Below are 13,792 nucleotides of genomic sequence, written 5' to 3'. Positions count from 1 at the left end.
ACCTAAAGAAGGTAGAGCCCTGGAGAAAAGTAGTGCACTAATAGTGAATACTAGGGTTCCATTGTAATACTAGGGTTCCATTGTAATACTAGGGTTCCATTGGAATACTAGGGTTCCATTGTAATACTAGGGTTCCATTGTAATACTAGGGTTCCATTGTAATACTAGGGTTCCATTGTAATACTAGGGTTCCATTGTAATACTAGGGTTCCATTGGAATACTAGGGTTCCATTGTAATACTAGGGTTCCATTGTAATACTATGGTTCCATTGGAATACTAGGGTTCCATTGGAATACTATGGTTCCATTGTAATACTAGGGTTCCATTGTAATACTAGGGTTCCATTGTGATACTAGGATTCCATTGTGATACTAGGGTTCCATTGTAATACTGGGGTTCCATTGGAATACTAGGGTTCCATTGGAATACTAGGGTTCCATTGGAATACTAGGGTTCCATTGGAATACTAGGGTTCCATTGGAATACTAGGGTTCCATTGTAATACTAGGGTGCCGTTTGAGATGTAGACTCAGACTCCTTCCTCCCCCCTTCCTCCCTCCCTCCTCCCTCCCCCCTTCCTCCTCCCTACCTCTCTCCCTCCTACCCCCCCCCCCTCCCTCTCTCCCCCTACCTCTCTCCCCCCTCCCTCCCTCTCTCCTCCCTCCTCTCTCTCTTCCCCCCCTTCTCTCCCCCTCCCTTTCTCCCCCTCCCTCTCTCCCTCCCTCCTCCCCTCCCCCCTCCTCTCTCCCCTACGTCTCTCTCCCCCTCCTCCTTCTCTCCCCCTCCTCCCTCCCTACCTCTCTCTCTCTGCCACCCCCAGTCCTCCCTCCCTCTCCCCCCTCCTCCCTTCCTACCTCTCTCTCTCTGGACCCTCCTCCCTCCCTCTCCTCCAGAAACCCCCTCCCTCCCTACCTCTCTCTCCCCCTCCTCCCTCTCTCCTCCCTCCCTACCTCTCTCCTAGACCAGTATAAGGAGCTGCCATCCTCCCAGTTCCTGGAGTAGGGTGGGTCAGATGCAGACCCTCTTCATCTCCCTCCTCTTCCTCCCCCCTGTTACCTGGGGACTCTGGCCCTGCTGGCATACACACTCTGGAGGTATATATACGTAGAATGTATGCACACATGACTGTAAGTCGCTTTGGATAAAAGCGTCTGCTAAATGGCATATATTATTATTATATATAGGTACACACACACACTCACAATCAATACAATGTTTTTATAAAGCCCTTTCTACATCAGCAGAGTGCTTCTACAGAAACCCAGCCTAAAACCACAAACAGCAAGCAATGCAGATGTAGATGAGCAGTTACTGCCTTTTTGCTTGGTAGGGCAGTATACTCTGCTTTGTCTCAGGACCATTTATGGTTTCCAATCTCCCCCAAAAAAAATGTGGTGATTGATGGTGTTGAAAGCGGCACTAAGGTCTAGGAGCACATGGACAGACGCAGAGGCTCGGTCGGACGCCATTAAAATGTCATTTACAACCTTCATAAGTGTGGTCTCAGTACTATGATGGGGGTCTAAAACCAGACTGGAACGTTTCGTATACATTATTTGTTTTCAGGATGGTGGTGAGTTGCTGAGAAACAGCTTTTTCTAGCGTTTTTGACAGGAACGGGAGATTAGACAGACTGATAGTTATTTTCATTTATCAGGTCAAGGTTTGGCTTTTTCAGAAGACGTGTTATTACTGCCACTTTCAGTGAGTTTGGTTCATCTGGAGGATAGGGAGCCATTTATTATGTTGAACATAGGAGGGCCAAGCACAGGAAGTACAGTGAGCTCCAAAAGCATTGGGACAGCGACCATTTTGCTTGTTGTTGTGGCTCTGTACTCCAACACTTTTGGATTTGAAACGGTACAACGACTACGAGGTTAAAGTGCAGACTGTCAGCTTTAATTTGAGGGTATTTTCATCCATATTGGGTGACCCGTTTAGATATTACAGCACTTCTTGTACATAGTCCTCACATTTTAGGGGACCAAAAGTATTGGGACAAATATCTGTCTTAAAGTAGTTTAAAGTTGAGTATTTAGTCCCATATTTCTAGCACATAGTGACTACATCAACCTTGTGACTCTACAAACTTGTTGGATGTATTTGCTGTTTGTTTTGGTTGTTGCAGATTATTTGGTGCCCAATAGAAATGAAGGGTAAATAATGTAGTGTCATTTTGGAGTCACTTTTATTGTAAATAAGAATAGATGTTTTTAAACACTTCTACATTAATGTTGGTGCTACCGTGAATGAATCGTGAATGAATGAATGAATATTGAATGATGATGAGTGAGAAAGTTAGATGTTCAAATATCACACCCCCAGGACATGTTAACTCTCACCATTACAATAACAGGGTTAGCATTTTTTTTGTGGGGGGGGGGTGATATCTGTGCATCTGTAACTTTCTCTCACACTGACTGTAGACCAGTGGATAGACACACACTAACCCTACCTGTCCCCAGTCTCCCTCCCTCTAGTGTGTGTGGTCCGTTCCAGGGCCAGGGCTGGGTGATGCAGACTGTAGACCAGTGGATAGACACACACTAACCCTACATGTCCTGTCTCTGTCCCCAGTCTCCCTCCCTCTAGTGTGTGTGGTCCGTTCCAGGGCTGGGTGATGCAGACTGTAGACCAGTGGATAGACACACTAACCCTACCTGTCCTGTCTCTGTCCCCAGTCTCCCTCCCTCTAGTGTGTGGTCTGTTCCAGGGCCAGGGCTGGGTGATGCAGACTGTAGACCAGTGGATAGACACACACTAACCCTACATGTCCTGTCTCTGTCCCCAGTCTCCCTCCCTCTAGTGTGTGTGGTCCGTTCCAGGGCCAGGGCTGGGTGATGCAGACTGTAGACCGGTGGCTAGCCTCCGTTCAGGCCTCTCAGCCCCACTCTGCCTGGCTGGCCTGGATCATCAACGTTATACTTCACAGTCAAGTCTTATACTGCCTCCTAACACTCATAGTACTGTGAGTAGCTGTATACACACACACACCTCTCCTATGTCCAGTCCTGGTACAAGTATGTTACTGTGTGTGTAACGGTTTTATCCTCCCATGAAATAAAGAACAGAAGCTAAGGCTACTAGCTCTGACTGATGTACTGACAATGACCGTGTGGTTGCTATAGCTAGCCTAGCTCCTAGCTATCTGATAACTACTCTATTGAGGGATAATGTACTATGACAGTGTGGTTGCTATAGCTAGCCTAGCTCCTAGCTATCTGATAACTACTCTATTGAGGGATAATGTACTATTACATTTACATTTAAGTCATTTAGCAGACGCTCTTATCCAGAGCGACTTACAAATTGGTGCAAACACCTGTGACAACCAGTGGAACAGCCACTTGCATCTAAATCTTGTTGGGGGAGAAGGGGGGTGAGAAGGATTACTTACCCTTACTTACCCTATCCTAGGTATTCCTTGAAGAGGTGGGGTTTCAGGTGTCTCCGGAAGGTGGTGATTGACTCCGCTGTCCTGGCGTCGTGAGGGAGTTTGTACTATGACAGTGTGGTTGCTATAGCTAGCCTAGCTCCTAGCTATCTGATAACTACTCTATTGAGGGATAATGTACTATGACAGTGTGGTTGCTATAGCTAGCCTAGCTCCTAGCTATCTGATAACTACTCTATTGAGAGATAATGTACTATGACAGTGTGGTTGCTATAGCTAGCCTAGCTCCTAGCTATCTGATAACTACTCTATTGAGGGATAATGTACTATGACAGTGTGGTTGCTATAGCTAGCCTAGCTCCTAGCTATCTGATAACTACTCTATTGAGAGATAATGTACTATGACCGTGTGGTTGCTATAGCTAGCCTAGCTCCTAGCTATCTGATAACTACTCTATTGAGGGATAATGTACTATGACAGTGTGGTTGCTATAGCTAGCCTAGCTCCTAGCTATCTGATAACTACTCTATTGAGGGATAATGTACTATGACAGTGTGGTTACTATAGCTAGCCTAGCTATCTGATAACTACTCTATTGAGGGATAATGTACTATGACAGTGTGGTTGCTATAGCTAGCCTAGCTCCTAGCTATCTGATAACTACTCTATTGAGAGATAATGTACTATGACAGTGTGGTTGATATAGCTAGCCTAGCTCCTAGCTATCTGATAACTACTCTATTGAGAGATAATGTACTATGACAGTGTGGTTGATATAGCTAGCCTAGCTCCTAGCTATCTGATAACTACTCTATTGAGGGATAATGTACTATGACAGTGTGGTTGCTATAGCTAGCCTAGCTCCTAGCTATCTGATAACTACTCTATTGAGAGATAATGTACTATGACAGTGTGGTTGATATAGCTAGCCTAGCTCCTAGCTATCTGATAACTACTCTATTCTATTGAGGGATAATGTACTATGAACGTGTGGTTGCTATAGCTAGCTTAGCTCCTAGCTATCTGATAACTACTCTATTGAGGGATAATGTACTATGACAGTGTGGTTGCTATAGCTAGCCTAGCTCCTAGCTATCTGATAACTACTCTATTGAGGGATAATGTACTATGACAGTGTGGTTACTATAGCTAGCCTAGCTCCTAGCTATCTGATAACTACTCTATTGAGGGATAATGTACTATGACAGTGTGGTTGCTTACTATAGCTAGCCTAGCTCCTATTGAGGGATAATGTACTATGTTAAGATGGAGCTTCTCTGACTGTACCTCTGAATAAGAATGTCTGGTAAATGACTAAAATATAAAAATATGCCTTTACTTCCTGTACGGTGGTGATGTACTTCCTGTGGCAGGTGACTCAGGGTCGTAAACGTCTCATCATGTCTCTTCCTGTAGGGTGGTGATGTACTTCCTGTGGCAGGTGACTCAGGGTCGTAAACGTCTCATCATGTCTCTTCCTGTAGGGTGGTGATGTACTTCCTGTGGCAGGTGACTCGGGGTCGTAAACGTCTCATCATGTCTCTTCCTGTAGGGTGGTGATGTACTTCCTGTGGCAGGTGACTCGGGGTCGTAAACGTCTCATCATGTCTCTTCCTGTAGGGTGGTGATGTACTTCCTGTGGCAGGTGACTCAGGGTCGTAAACGTCTCATCATGTCTCTTCCTGTAGGGTGGTGATGTACTTCCTGTGGCAGGTGACTCAGGGTCGTAAACGTCTCATCATGTCTCTTCCTGTAGGGTGGTGATGTACTTCCTGTGGCAGGTGACTCGGGGTCGTAAACGTCTCATCATGTCTCTTCCTGTAGGGTGGTGATGTAAATAATAATAATACTTCCTGTGGCAGGTGACTCGGGGTAAAACGTCTCATCATGTCTCTTCCTGTAGGGTGGTGATGTACTTCCTGTGGCAGGTGACTCAGGGTCGTAAACGTCTCATCATGTCTCTTCCTGTAGGGTGGTGATGTACTTCCTGTGGCAGGTGACTCAGGGTCGTAAACGTCTCATCATGTCTCTTCCTGTAGGGTGGTGATGTACTTCCTGTGGCAGGTGACTCAGGGTCGTAAACGTCTCATCATGTCTCTTCCTGTAGGGTGGTGATGTACTTCCTGTGGCAGGTGACTCAGGGTCGTAAACGTCTCATCATGTCTCTTCCTGTAGGGTGGTGATGTACTTCCTGTGGCAGGTGACTCAGGGTCGTAAACGTCTCATCATGTCTCTTCCTGTAGGGTGGTGATGTACTTCCTGTGGCAGGTGACTCAGGGTCGTAAACGTCTCATCATGTCTCTACGGGAACAGATCGTCAACGTGAGGCTCTCCTACACATACATACACTGAAGCACACACACACCTATACAAACACACACTCACCGCTCTTCCTCAGTGTTCCCTCTCTTCCTCTCTCCCCTTCCTCCCTCTCTCCCTCTTCCCCCCTCTCTCCCTCTTCCCCCCTCTCTTCCTCTCTTCCCTGTCTAATCCATCCATTTCTCTCCTCCTCCTGTGTCCCTCTCTCTCTCTCTCTGTGGTGTTAGGAGGGGAAGGACAAGGCCTTTCTCCTCAAGAGGTTACAGTGTCTACAGAGACAGGGAGCAGGCAGACCTAGACCACAGGTTAGTACTATAACCCCATAGGATTCTGGTCTAAAGTATTGCAGTATAAAGGGATTAGGGTGCCATTTATGATGCAGTCTTGTTGTAGAAGTAGATCAGACAGACAGACAGACAGACAGACAGACAGACAGACAGACAGACAGAGAGAGAGAAACAGACAGACAGACAGACAGACAGACAGACAGACAGACAGACAGACAGACAGACAGACATATGAAGACCGTCTGTTTCCCCTATAGGTGCACTTCGAGGAGGAGAAACCGACCAGGCCAGAGTCAGGGCAGCTTAGAGAAGAAGCACGCCCTCCTCCCTCCTTCCAACACCCATCCCCCCCCATGGAGGCCCCCTCCGTGTTCACGCGGCCTCCCTGGGACAGCTCCCCCAGGCTAGGTAGAGCCCAGCCCCCCAGCCCCCGTGGTGGAGCCAGCCCCAGAGGCAGCCCTGGTCGCCGCCGGACCCCAGCCAGCAGGCAGGCGTGCTGGGTAGAGGAGGAGCGACCAGCCCCTCCCCCTCCAGATCCACTGTGGCCAGTCAGGGGTAGAGGATGGCTTCAGGGAAGGCCCCACGGGGGGCCCAGATTGGAGCCGCTGCCTGCCCGCGAGGTACCCGTCCTGCCTGGGTCGGTGCCTGAGAGCGCCCCCCCTCCCCCACGGAGACCAGGGTCCAGCAGAGCAGAGGTGAACCAGGGACAACATCAGTCCTAGCTAGACTCAGAGAGAGGATAGGAGCCCACATCAACTGTCGGGCTCAGACATGGTCTGCTTCCAAAATGCCACCCTATTCCATAGGACTCAGGTCAAATGTAGTGCACTATGTAGGGAATAGTGTGCCATAGAGCTCTGGTCTAAAGTAGTGCACTATGTAGGGAATAGGGTGCCATAGAGCTCTGGTCTAATGTAGTGCAGTATGTAGGGAATAGTGTGCCATAGAGCTCTGGTCTAATGTAGTGCACTATGTAGGGAATAGTGTGCCATAGAGCTCTGGTCTAATGTAGTGCACTATGTAGGGAATAGTGTGCCATAGAGCTCTGGTCTAATGTAGTGCACTATGTAGGGAATAGGGTGCCATAGAGCTCTGGTCTAAAGTAGTGCACTATGTAGGGAATAGGGTGCCATAGAGCTCTGGTCTAATGTAGTGCACTATGTAGGGAATAGGATGTTGTCCCAGAAGAAGATTTAAGTGTTAGTTAGTTGAGATAAAGGGAGTTGTTATATTGTGTGTTGTCTTTTTGATGAATATAACAAAGGTTTAAGTGCTAGTTAGTTAGTTGATCTTTATGTTGAGATGCTGAGTTATGTTGATATGTTGAGTTATGTTGAGATGTTGAGTTATGTTGAGATGTTGAGTTATGTTGAGATGTTGAGTTATGTTGAGATGCTGAGTTATGTTGAGATGCTGAGTTATGTTGAGATGTTGAGTTATGTTGAGATGTTGAGTTATGTTGAGATGTTGAGTTATGTTGAGATGTTGAGTTATGTTGAGATGTTGAGTTATGTTGAGATGTTGGTAGGGTGTTGATTCTTTTTGATATTCTAATATTTTATAAGTCTTGTTCTGTATCAGTTGATTTTGAATTAAATTCTTTGTCATCTGTAAATAACATGTTTGAGTCAGTCAGTGGCCGTGTCTGAAATCTGTCGTGCCTACTACCAGGGTAGTATTGCTGCTGGAGGACTGGCGTGCCTACTACATTTACATTACATTTACATTTAAGTCATTTAGCAGACGCTCTTATCCAGAGCGACTTACAAATTGGTGCATTCACCTTATGACATCCAGTGGAACAGTCACTTTACAATTGTGCATCTAAATCTTAAAGGGGGGGGTGAGAAGGATTACTTATCCTATCCTAGGTATTCCTTAAAGAGGTGGGGTTTCAGGTGTCTCCGGAAGGTGGTGATTGACTCCGCTGTCCTGGCGTCGTGAGGGAGTTTGTTCCACCATTGGGGGGCCAGAGCAGCGAACAGTTTTGACTGGGCTGAGCGGGAACTGTACTTCCTCAGTGGTAGGGAGGCGAGCAGGCCAGAGGTGGATGAACGCAGTGCCCTTGTTTGGGTGTAGGGCCTGATCAGAGCCTGGAGGTACTGAGGTGCCGTTCCCCTCACAGCTCCGTAGGCAAGCACCATGGTCTTGTAGCGGATGCAAGCTTCAACTGGAAGCCAGTGGAGAGAGCGGAGGAGCGGGGTGACGTGAGAGAACTTGGGAAGGTTGAACACCAGACGGGCTGCGGCGTTCTGGATGAGTTGTAGGGGTTTAATGGCACAGGCAGGGAGCCCAGCCAACAGCGAGTTGCAGTAATCCAGACGGGAGATGACAAGTGCCTGGATTAGGACCTGCGCCGCTTCCTGTGTGAGGCAGGGTCGTACTCTGCGGATGTTGTAGAGCATGAACCTACAGGAACGGGCCACCGCCTTGATGTTAGTTGAGAACGACAGGGTGTTGTCCAGGATCACGCCAAGGTTCTTAGCGCTCTGGGAGGAGGTAGTATTGCTGCTGGAGGACTGTCGTGCCTACTACCAGGGTTGTATTGCTGCTGGAGGACTGGCGTACCTACTACCAGGGTAGTATTGCTGCTGGAGGACTGGCGTGCCTACTACCAGGGTTGTATTGCTGCTGGAGGACTGGCGTGCCTACTACCAGGGTTGTATTGCTGCTGGAGGACTGGCGTGCCTACTACCAGGGTAGTATTGCTGCTGGAGGACTGGCGTGCCTACTACCAGGGTAGTATTGCTGCTGGAGGACTGGCGTGCCTACTACCAGGGTAGTATTGCTGCTGGAGGACTGGCGTGCCTACTACCAGGGTAGTATTGCTGCTGGAGGACTGGCGTGCCTACTACCAGGGTAGTATTGCTGCTGGAGGACTGGCGTGCCTACTACCAGGGTAGTATTGCTGCTGGAGGACTGGCGTGCCTACTACCAGGGTAGTATTGCTGCTGGAGGACTGGCGTGCCTACTACCAGGGTAGTATTGCTGCTGGAGGACTGGCACTCCTTCACCTTTTCAATGTTAGAAAACATGAAGCTGGTAAACTATTTCTGGAAAAGGTATTCTGATAAATGCTGAATAAATTATATTTAAATACCACTAAAATTACATGAAAAAGAATAGAATGACAAACCAAATACATATGTATAGCAGCCAAGGGCATGGTGGTTTCTTCCCTCTTCTCTCTGTTAGTGGATAGAATGATGAAGACCTATAGGATACAGCCTCCTACAGGAAGGTAAATGGTGGTTTCTTCCCTCTTCTCTCTGTTAGTGGATAGAATGATGAAGACCTATAGGATACAGCCTCCTACAGGAAGGTAAATGGTGGTTTCTACCCTCTTCTCTCTGGTAGTGGATAGAATGATGAAGACCTATAGGATACAGCCTCCTACAGGAAGGTAAATGGTGGTTTCTTCTGTCTTCTCTCTGTTAGTGGATAGAATGATGATGAAGACCTATAGGATACAGCCTCCTACAGGAAGGTAAATGGTGGTTTCTTCTGTCTTCTCTCTGTTAGTGGATAGAATGATGAAGACCTATAGGATACAGCCTCCTACAGGAAGGTAAATGGTGGTTTCTTCTGTCTTCTCTCTGGTAGTGGATAGAATGATGAAGACCTATAGGATACAGCCTCCTACAGGAAGGTAAATGGTGGTTTCTTCTGTCTTCTCTCTGGTAGTGGATAGAATGATGAAGACCTATAGGATACAGCCTCCTACAGGAAGGTAAATGGTGGTTTCTTCTGTCTTCTCTCTGTTAGTGGATAGAATGATGAAGACCTATAGGATACAGCCTCCTACAGGAAGGTAAATGGTGGTTTCTTCCCTCTTCTCTCTGTTGGTGGATAGAATGATGAAGACCTATAGGATACAGCCTCCTACAGGAAGGTAAATGGTGGTTTCTTCTGTCTTCTCTCTGTTAGTGGATAGAATGATGAAGACCTATAGGATACAGCCTCCTACAGGAAGGTAAATGGTGGTTTCTTCTGTCTTCTCTCTGTTAGTGGATAGAATGATGAAGACCTATAGGATACAGCCTCCTACAGGAAGGTAAATGGTGGTTTCTTCTGTCTTCTCTCTGTTAGTGGATAGAATGATGAAGACCTATAGGATACAGCCTCCTACAGGAAGGTAAATGGTGGTTTCTTCTGTCTTCTCTCTGTTGGTGGATAGAATGATGAAGACCTATAGGATACAGCCTCCTACAGGAAGGTAAATGGTGGTTTCTTCTGTCTTCTCTCTGTTGGTGGATAGAATGATGAAGACCTATAGGATACAGCCTCCTACAGGAAGGTAAATGGTGGTTTCTACCCTCTTCTCTCTGTTAGTGGATAGAATGATGAAGACCTATAGGATACAGCCTCCTACAGGAAGGTAAATGGTGGTTTCTTCTGTCTTCTCTCTGTTGGTGGATAGAATGATGAAGACCTATAGGATACAGCCTCCTACAGGAAGGTAAATGGTGGTTTCTTCTGTCTTCTCTCTGTTGGTGGATAGAATGATGAAGACCTATAGGATACAGCCTCCTACAGGAAGGTAAATGGTGGTTTCTCACCTCTTCTCTCTGTTGGTGGATAGAATGATGAAGACCTATAGGATACAGCCTCCTACAGGAAGGTAAATGGTGGTTTCTTCTGTCTTCTCTCTGTTGGTGGATAGAATGATGAAGACCTATAGGATACAGCCTCCTACAGGAAGGTAAATGGTGGTTTCTTCTGTCTTCTCTCTGTTGGTGGATAGAATGATGAAGACCTATAGGATACAGCCTCCTACAGGAAGGTAAATGGTGGTTTCTTCTCTTCTCTCTGTTGGTGGATAGAATGATGAAGACCTATAGGATACAGCCTCCTACAGGAAGGTAAATGGTGGTTTCTACCCTCTTCTCTCTGTTGGTGGATAGAATGATGAAGACCTATAGGATACAGCCTCCTACAGAAAGGTAAATGGTGGTTTCTCACCTCTTCTCTCTGTTGGTGGATAGAATGATGAAGACCTATAGGATACAGCCTCCTACAGGAAGGTAAATGGTGGTCTGTTTCTTCTGTCTTCTCTCTGTTGGTGGATAGAATGATGAAGACCTATAGGATACAGCCTCCTACAGGAAGGTAAATGGTGGTTTCTTCTGTCTTCTCTCTGTTAGGTGGATAGAATGATGAAGACCTATAGGATACAGCCTCCTACAGGAAGGTAAATGGTGGTTTCTTCTGTCTTCTCTCTGTTAGTGGATAGAATGATGAAGACCTATAGGATACAGCCTCCTACAGGAAGGTAAATGGTGGTTTCTTCTGTTGGTGGATAGAATGATGAAGACTTCTCTCTGTTAGTGGATAGAATGATGAAGACCTATAGGATACAGCCTCCTACAGGAAGGTAAATGGTGGTTTCTTCTGTCTTCTCTCTGTTGGTGGATAGAATGATGAAGACCTATAGGATACAGCCTCCTACAGGAAGGTAAATGGTGGTTTCTTCTGTCTTCTCTCTGTTGGTGGATAGAATGATGAAGACCTATAGGATACAGCCTCCTACAGGAAGGTAAATGGTGGTTTCTTCCCTCTTCTCTCTGTTGGTGGATAGAATGATGAAGACCTATAGGATACAGCCTCCTACAGGAAGGTAAATGGTGGTTTCTTCTGTCTTCTCTCTGTTGGTGGATAGAATGATGAAGACCTATAGGATACAGCCTCCTACAGGAAGGTAAATGGTGGTTTCTTCTGTCTTCTCTCTGTTGGTGGATAGAATGATGAAGACCTATAGGATACAGCCTCCTACAGGAAGGTAAATGGTGGTTTCTTCTGTCTTCTCTCTGTTGGTGGATAGAATGATGAAGACCTATAGGATACAGCCTCCTACAGGAAGGTAAATGGTGGTTTCTTCTGTCTTCTCTCTGTTGGTGGATAGAATGATGAAGACCTATAGGATACAGCCTCCTACAGGAAGGTAAATGGTGGTTTCTTCTGTCTTCTCTCTGTTAGTGGATAGAATGATGAAGACCTATAGGATACAGCCTCCTACAGGAAGGTAAATGGTGGTTTCTTCTGTCTTCTCTCTGTTAGTGGATAGAATGATGAAGACCTATAGGATACAGCCTCCTACAGGAAGGTAAATGGTGGTTTCTACCCTCTTCTCTCTGTTAGTGGATAGAATGATGAAGACCTATAGGATACAGCCTCCTACAGGAAGGTAAATGGTGGTTTCTCCCCTCTTCTCTCTGTTGGTGGATAGAATGATGAAGACCTATAGGATACAGCCTCCTACAGGAAGGTAAATGGTGGTTTCTTCTGTCTTCTCTCTGTTGGTGGATAGAATGATGAAGACCTATAGGATACAGCCTCCTACAGGAAGGTAAATGGTGGTTTCTACCCTCTTCTCTCTGTTAGTGGATAGAATGATGAAGACCTATAGGATACAGCCTCCTACAGGAAGGTAAATGGTGGTTTCTTCTGTCTTCTCTCTGTTGGTGGATAGAATGATGAAGACCTATAGGATACAGCCTCCTACAGGAAGGTAAATGGTGGTTTCTACCCTCTTCTCTCTGTTAGTGGATAGAATGATGAAGACCTATAGGATACAGCCTCCTACAGGAAGGTAAATGGTGGTTTCTTCTGTCTTCTCTCTGTTGGTGGATAGAATGATGAAGACCTATAGGATACAGCCTCCTACAGGAAGGTAAATGGTGGTTTCTTCTGTCTTCTCTCTGTTAGTGGATAGAATGATGAAGACCTATAGGATACAGCCTCCTACAGGAAGGTAAATGGTGGTTTCTACCCTCTTCTCTCTGTTAGTGGATAGAATGATGAAGACCTATAGGATACAGCCTCCTACAGGAAGGTAAAATGGTGGTTTCTACCCTCTTCTCTCTGTTAGTGGATAGAATGATGAAGACCTATAGGATACAGCCTCCTACAGGAAGGTAAATGGTGGTTTCTACCCTCTTCTCTCTGTTAGTGGATAGAATGATGAAGACCTATAGGATACAGCCTCCTACAGGAAGGTAAATGGTGGTTTCTACCCTCTTCTCTCTGGTAGAATGATGAAGACCTAGGATACAGCCTCCTACAGAAGGTAAATGGTGGTTTCTACCCTCTTCTCTCTGTTAGTGGATAGAATGATGTAGGTCCCTGATCTGGTGGACTCTCTGGTAGTGGATAGAATGATGGTCATCCCTACTGCCTCTAAACAGAGAACTCTGATCTGGTGGACTCACTAAACAGAGAACATCCCTGGTCATCCCTACTGCCTCTGATATGGAGGACTCACTAAACAGAGAACATCCCTGGTCATCCCTACTGCCTCTGATCTGGCAGACTCACTGAACAGAGAACATCCCTGGTCATCCCTACTGCCTCTGATCTGGAGGACTCCCTGGTCATCTAAACAGAGAACATCCCTGGTCATCCCTACTGCCTCTGATCTGGTGGACTCTCTAAACAGAGAACATCCCTGGTCATCCCTACTGCCTCTGATGTGAGAACATCCCTGGACTCACTAAACAGAGAACATCCCTGGTCATCCCTACTGCCTCTGATCTGGTGGACTCACTAAACAGAGAACATCCCTGGTCATCCCTACTGCCTCTGATCTGGGACTCACTAAACAGGACTCCCACATCCCTAGACAGAGAACATCCCTGGTCATCCCTACTGCCTCTGATCTGGAGGACTCACTAAACAGAGAACATCCCTGGTCATCCCTACTGCCTCTGATCTGGAGGACTCACTAAACAGAGAACATCCCTGGTCATCCCTACTGCCTCTGATCTGGTGGAGGACTCACTAAACAGAGAAC

At 46.6% G+C, this 13,792-nt stretch overlaps 1 protein-coding gene and 1 long non-coding RNA gene across 5 annotated transcripts; both read left to right on the top strand.

Moving 5' to 3' along the window:
* The first annotated feature begins 1,056 nt into the window (after positions 1-1,056).
* On the top strand, positions 1,057-7,689 carry LOC127920321 (proline-rich protein 2-like). The gene is made up of 5 exons (XM_052504242.1): positions 1,057-1,096; positions 2,794-2,970; positions 5,641-5,719; positions 5,944-6,021; positions 6,261-7,689. The coding sequence occupies exons 2-5, from the start codon at positions 2,843-2,845 to the stop codon at positions 6,723-6,725; spliced, it is 750 nt and encodes a 249-aa protein (XP_052360202.1). The 5' UTR covers positions 1,057-1,096; positions 2,794-2,842; the 3' UTR covers positions 6,726-7,689.
* Positions 7,690-10,096: 2,407 nt separating this feature from the next.
* On the top strand, positions 10,097-13,010 carry LOC127920320 (uncharacterized). Of its 4 annotated transcripts, none has more exons than XR_008105899.1 (3): positions 10,097-10,705; positions 10,947-11,027; positions 12,107-13,010. It is a non-coding gene; the product is annotated as an uncharacterized LOC127920320 (long non-coding RNA). The 4 variants fall into 4 exon arrangements; XR_008105901.1 differs by having other exon boundaries at positions 10,097-10,786; positions 12,512-13,010; XR_008105900.1 differs by having other exon boundaries at positions 10,097-10,786; positions 12,350-13,010.
* The last annotated feature ends 782 nt before the right edge of the window (positions 13,011-13,792 follow it).

The sequence above is a fragment of the Oncorhynchus keta genome, unplaced genomic scaffold (assembly GCF_023373465.1).
Source record: "Oncorhynchus keta strain PuntledgeMale-10-30-2019 unplaced genomic scaffold, Oket_V2 Un_contig_18937_pilon_pilon, whole genome shotgun sequence".
Taxonomy (NCBI): Eukaryota; Metazoa; Chordata; class Actinopteri; order Salmoniformes; family Salmonidae; genus Oncorhynchus; species Oncorhynchus keta.
Note: the sequence above shows the minus strand (reverse complement) of the source record. Positions and strands in the feature narration are given on the sequence as shown.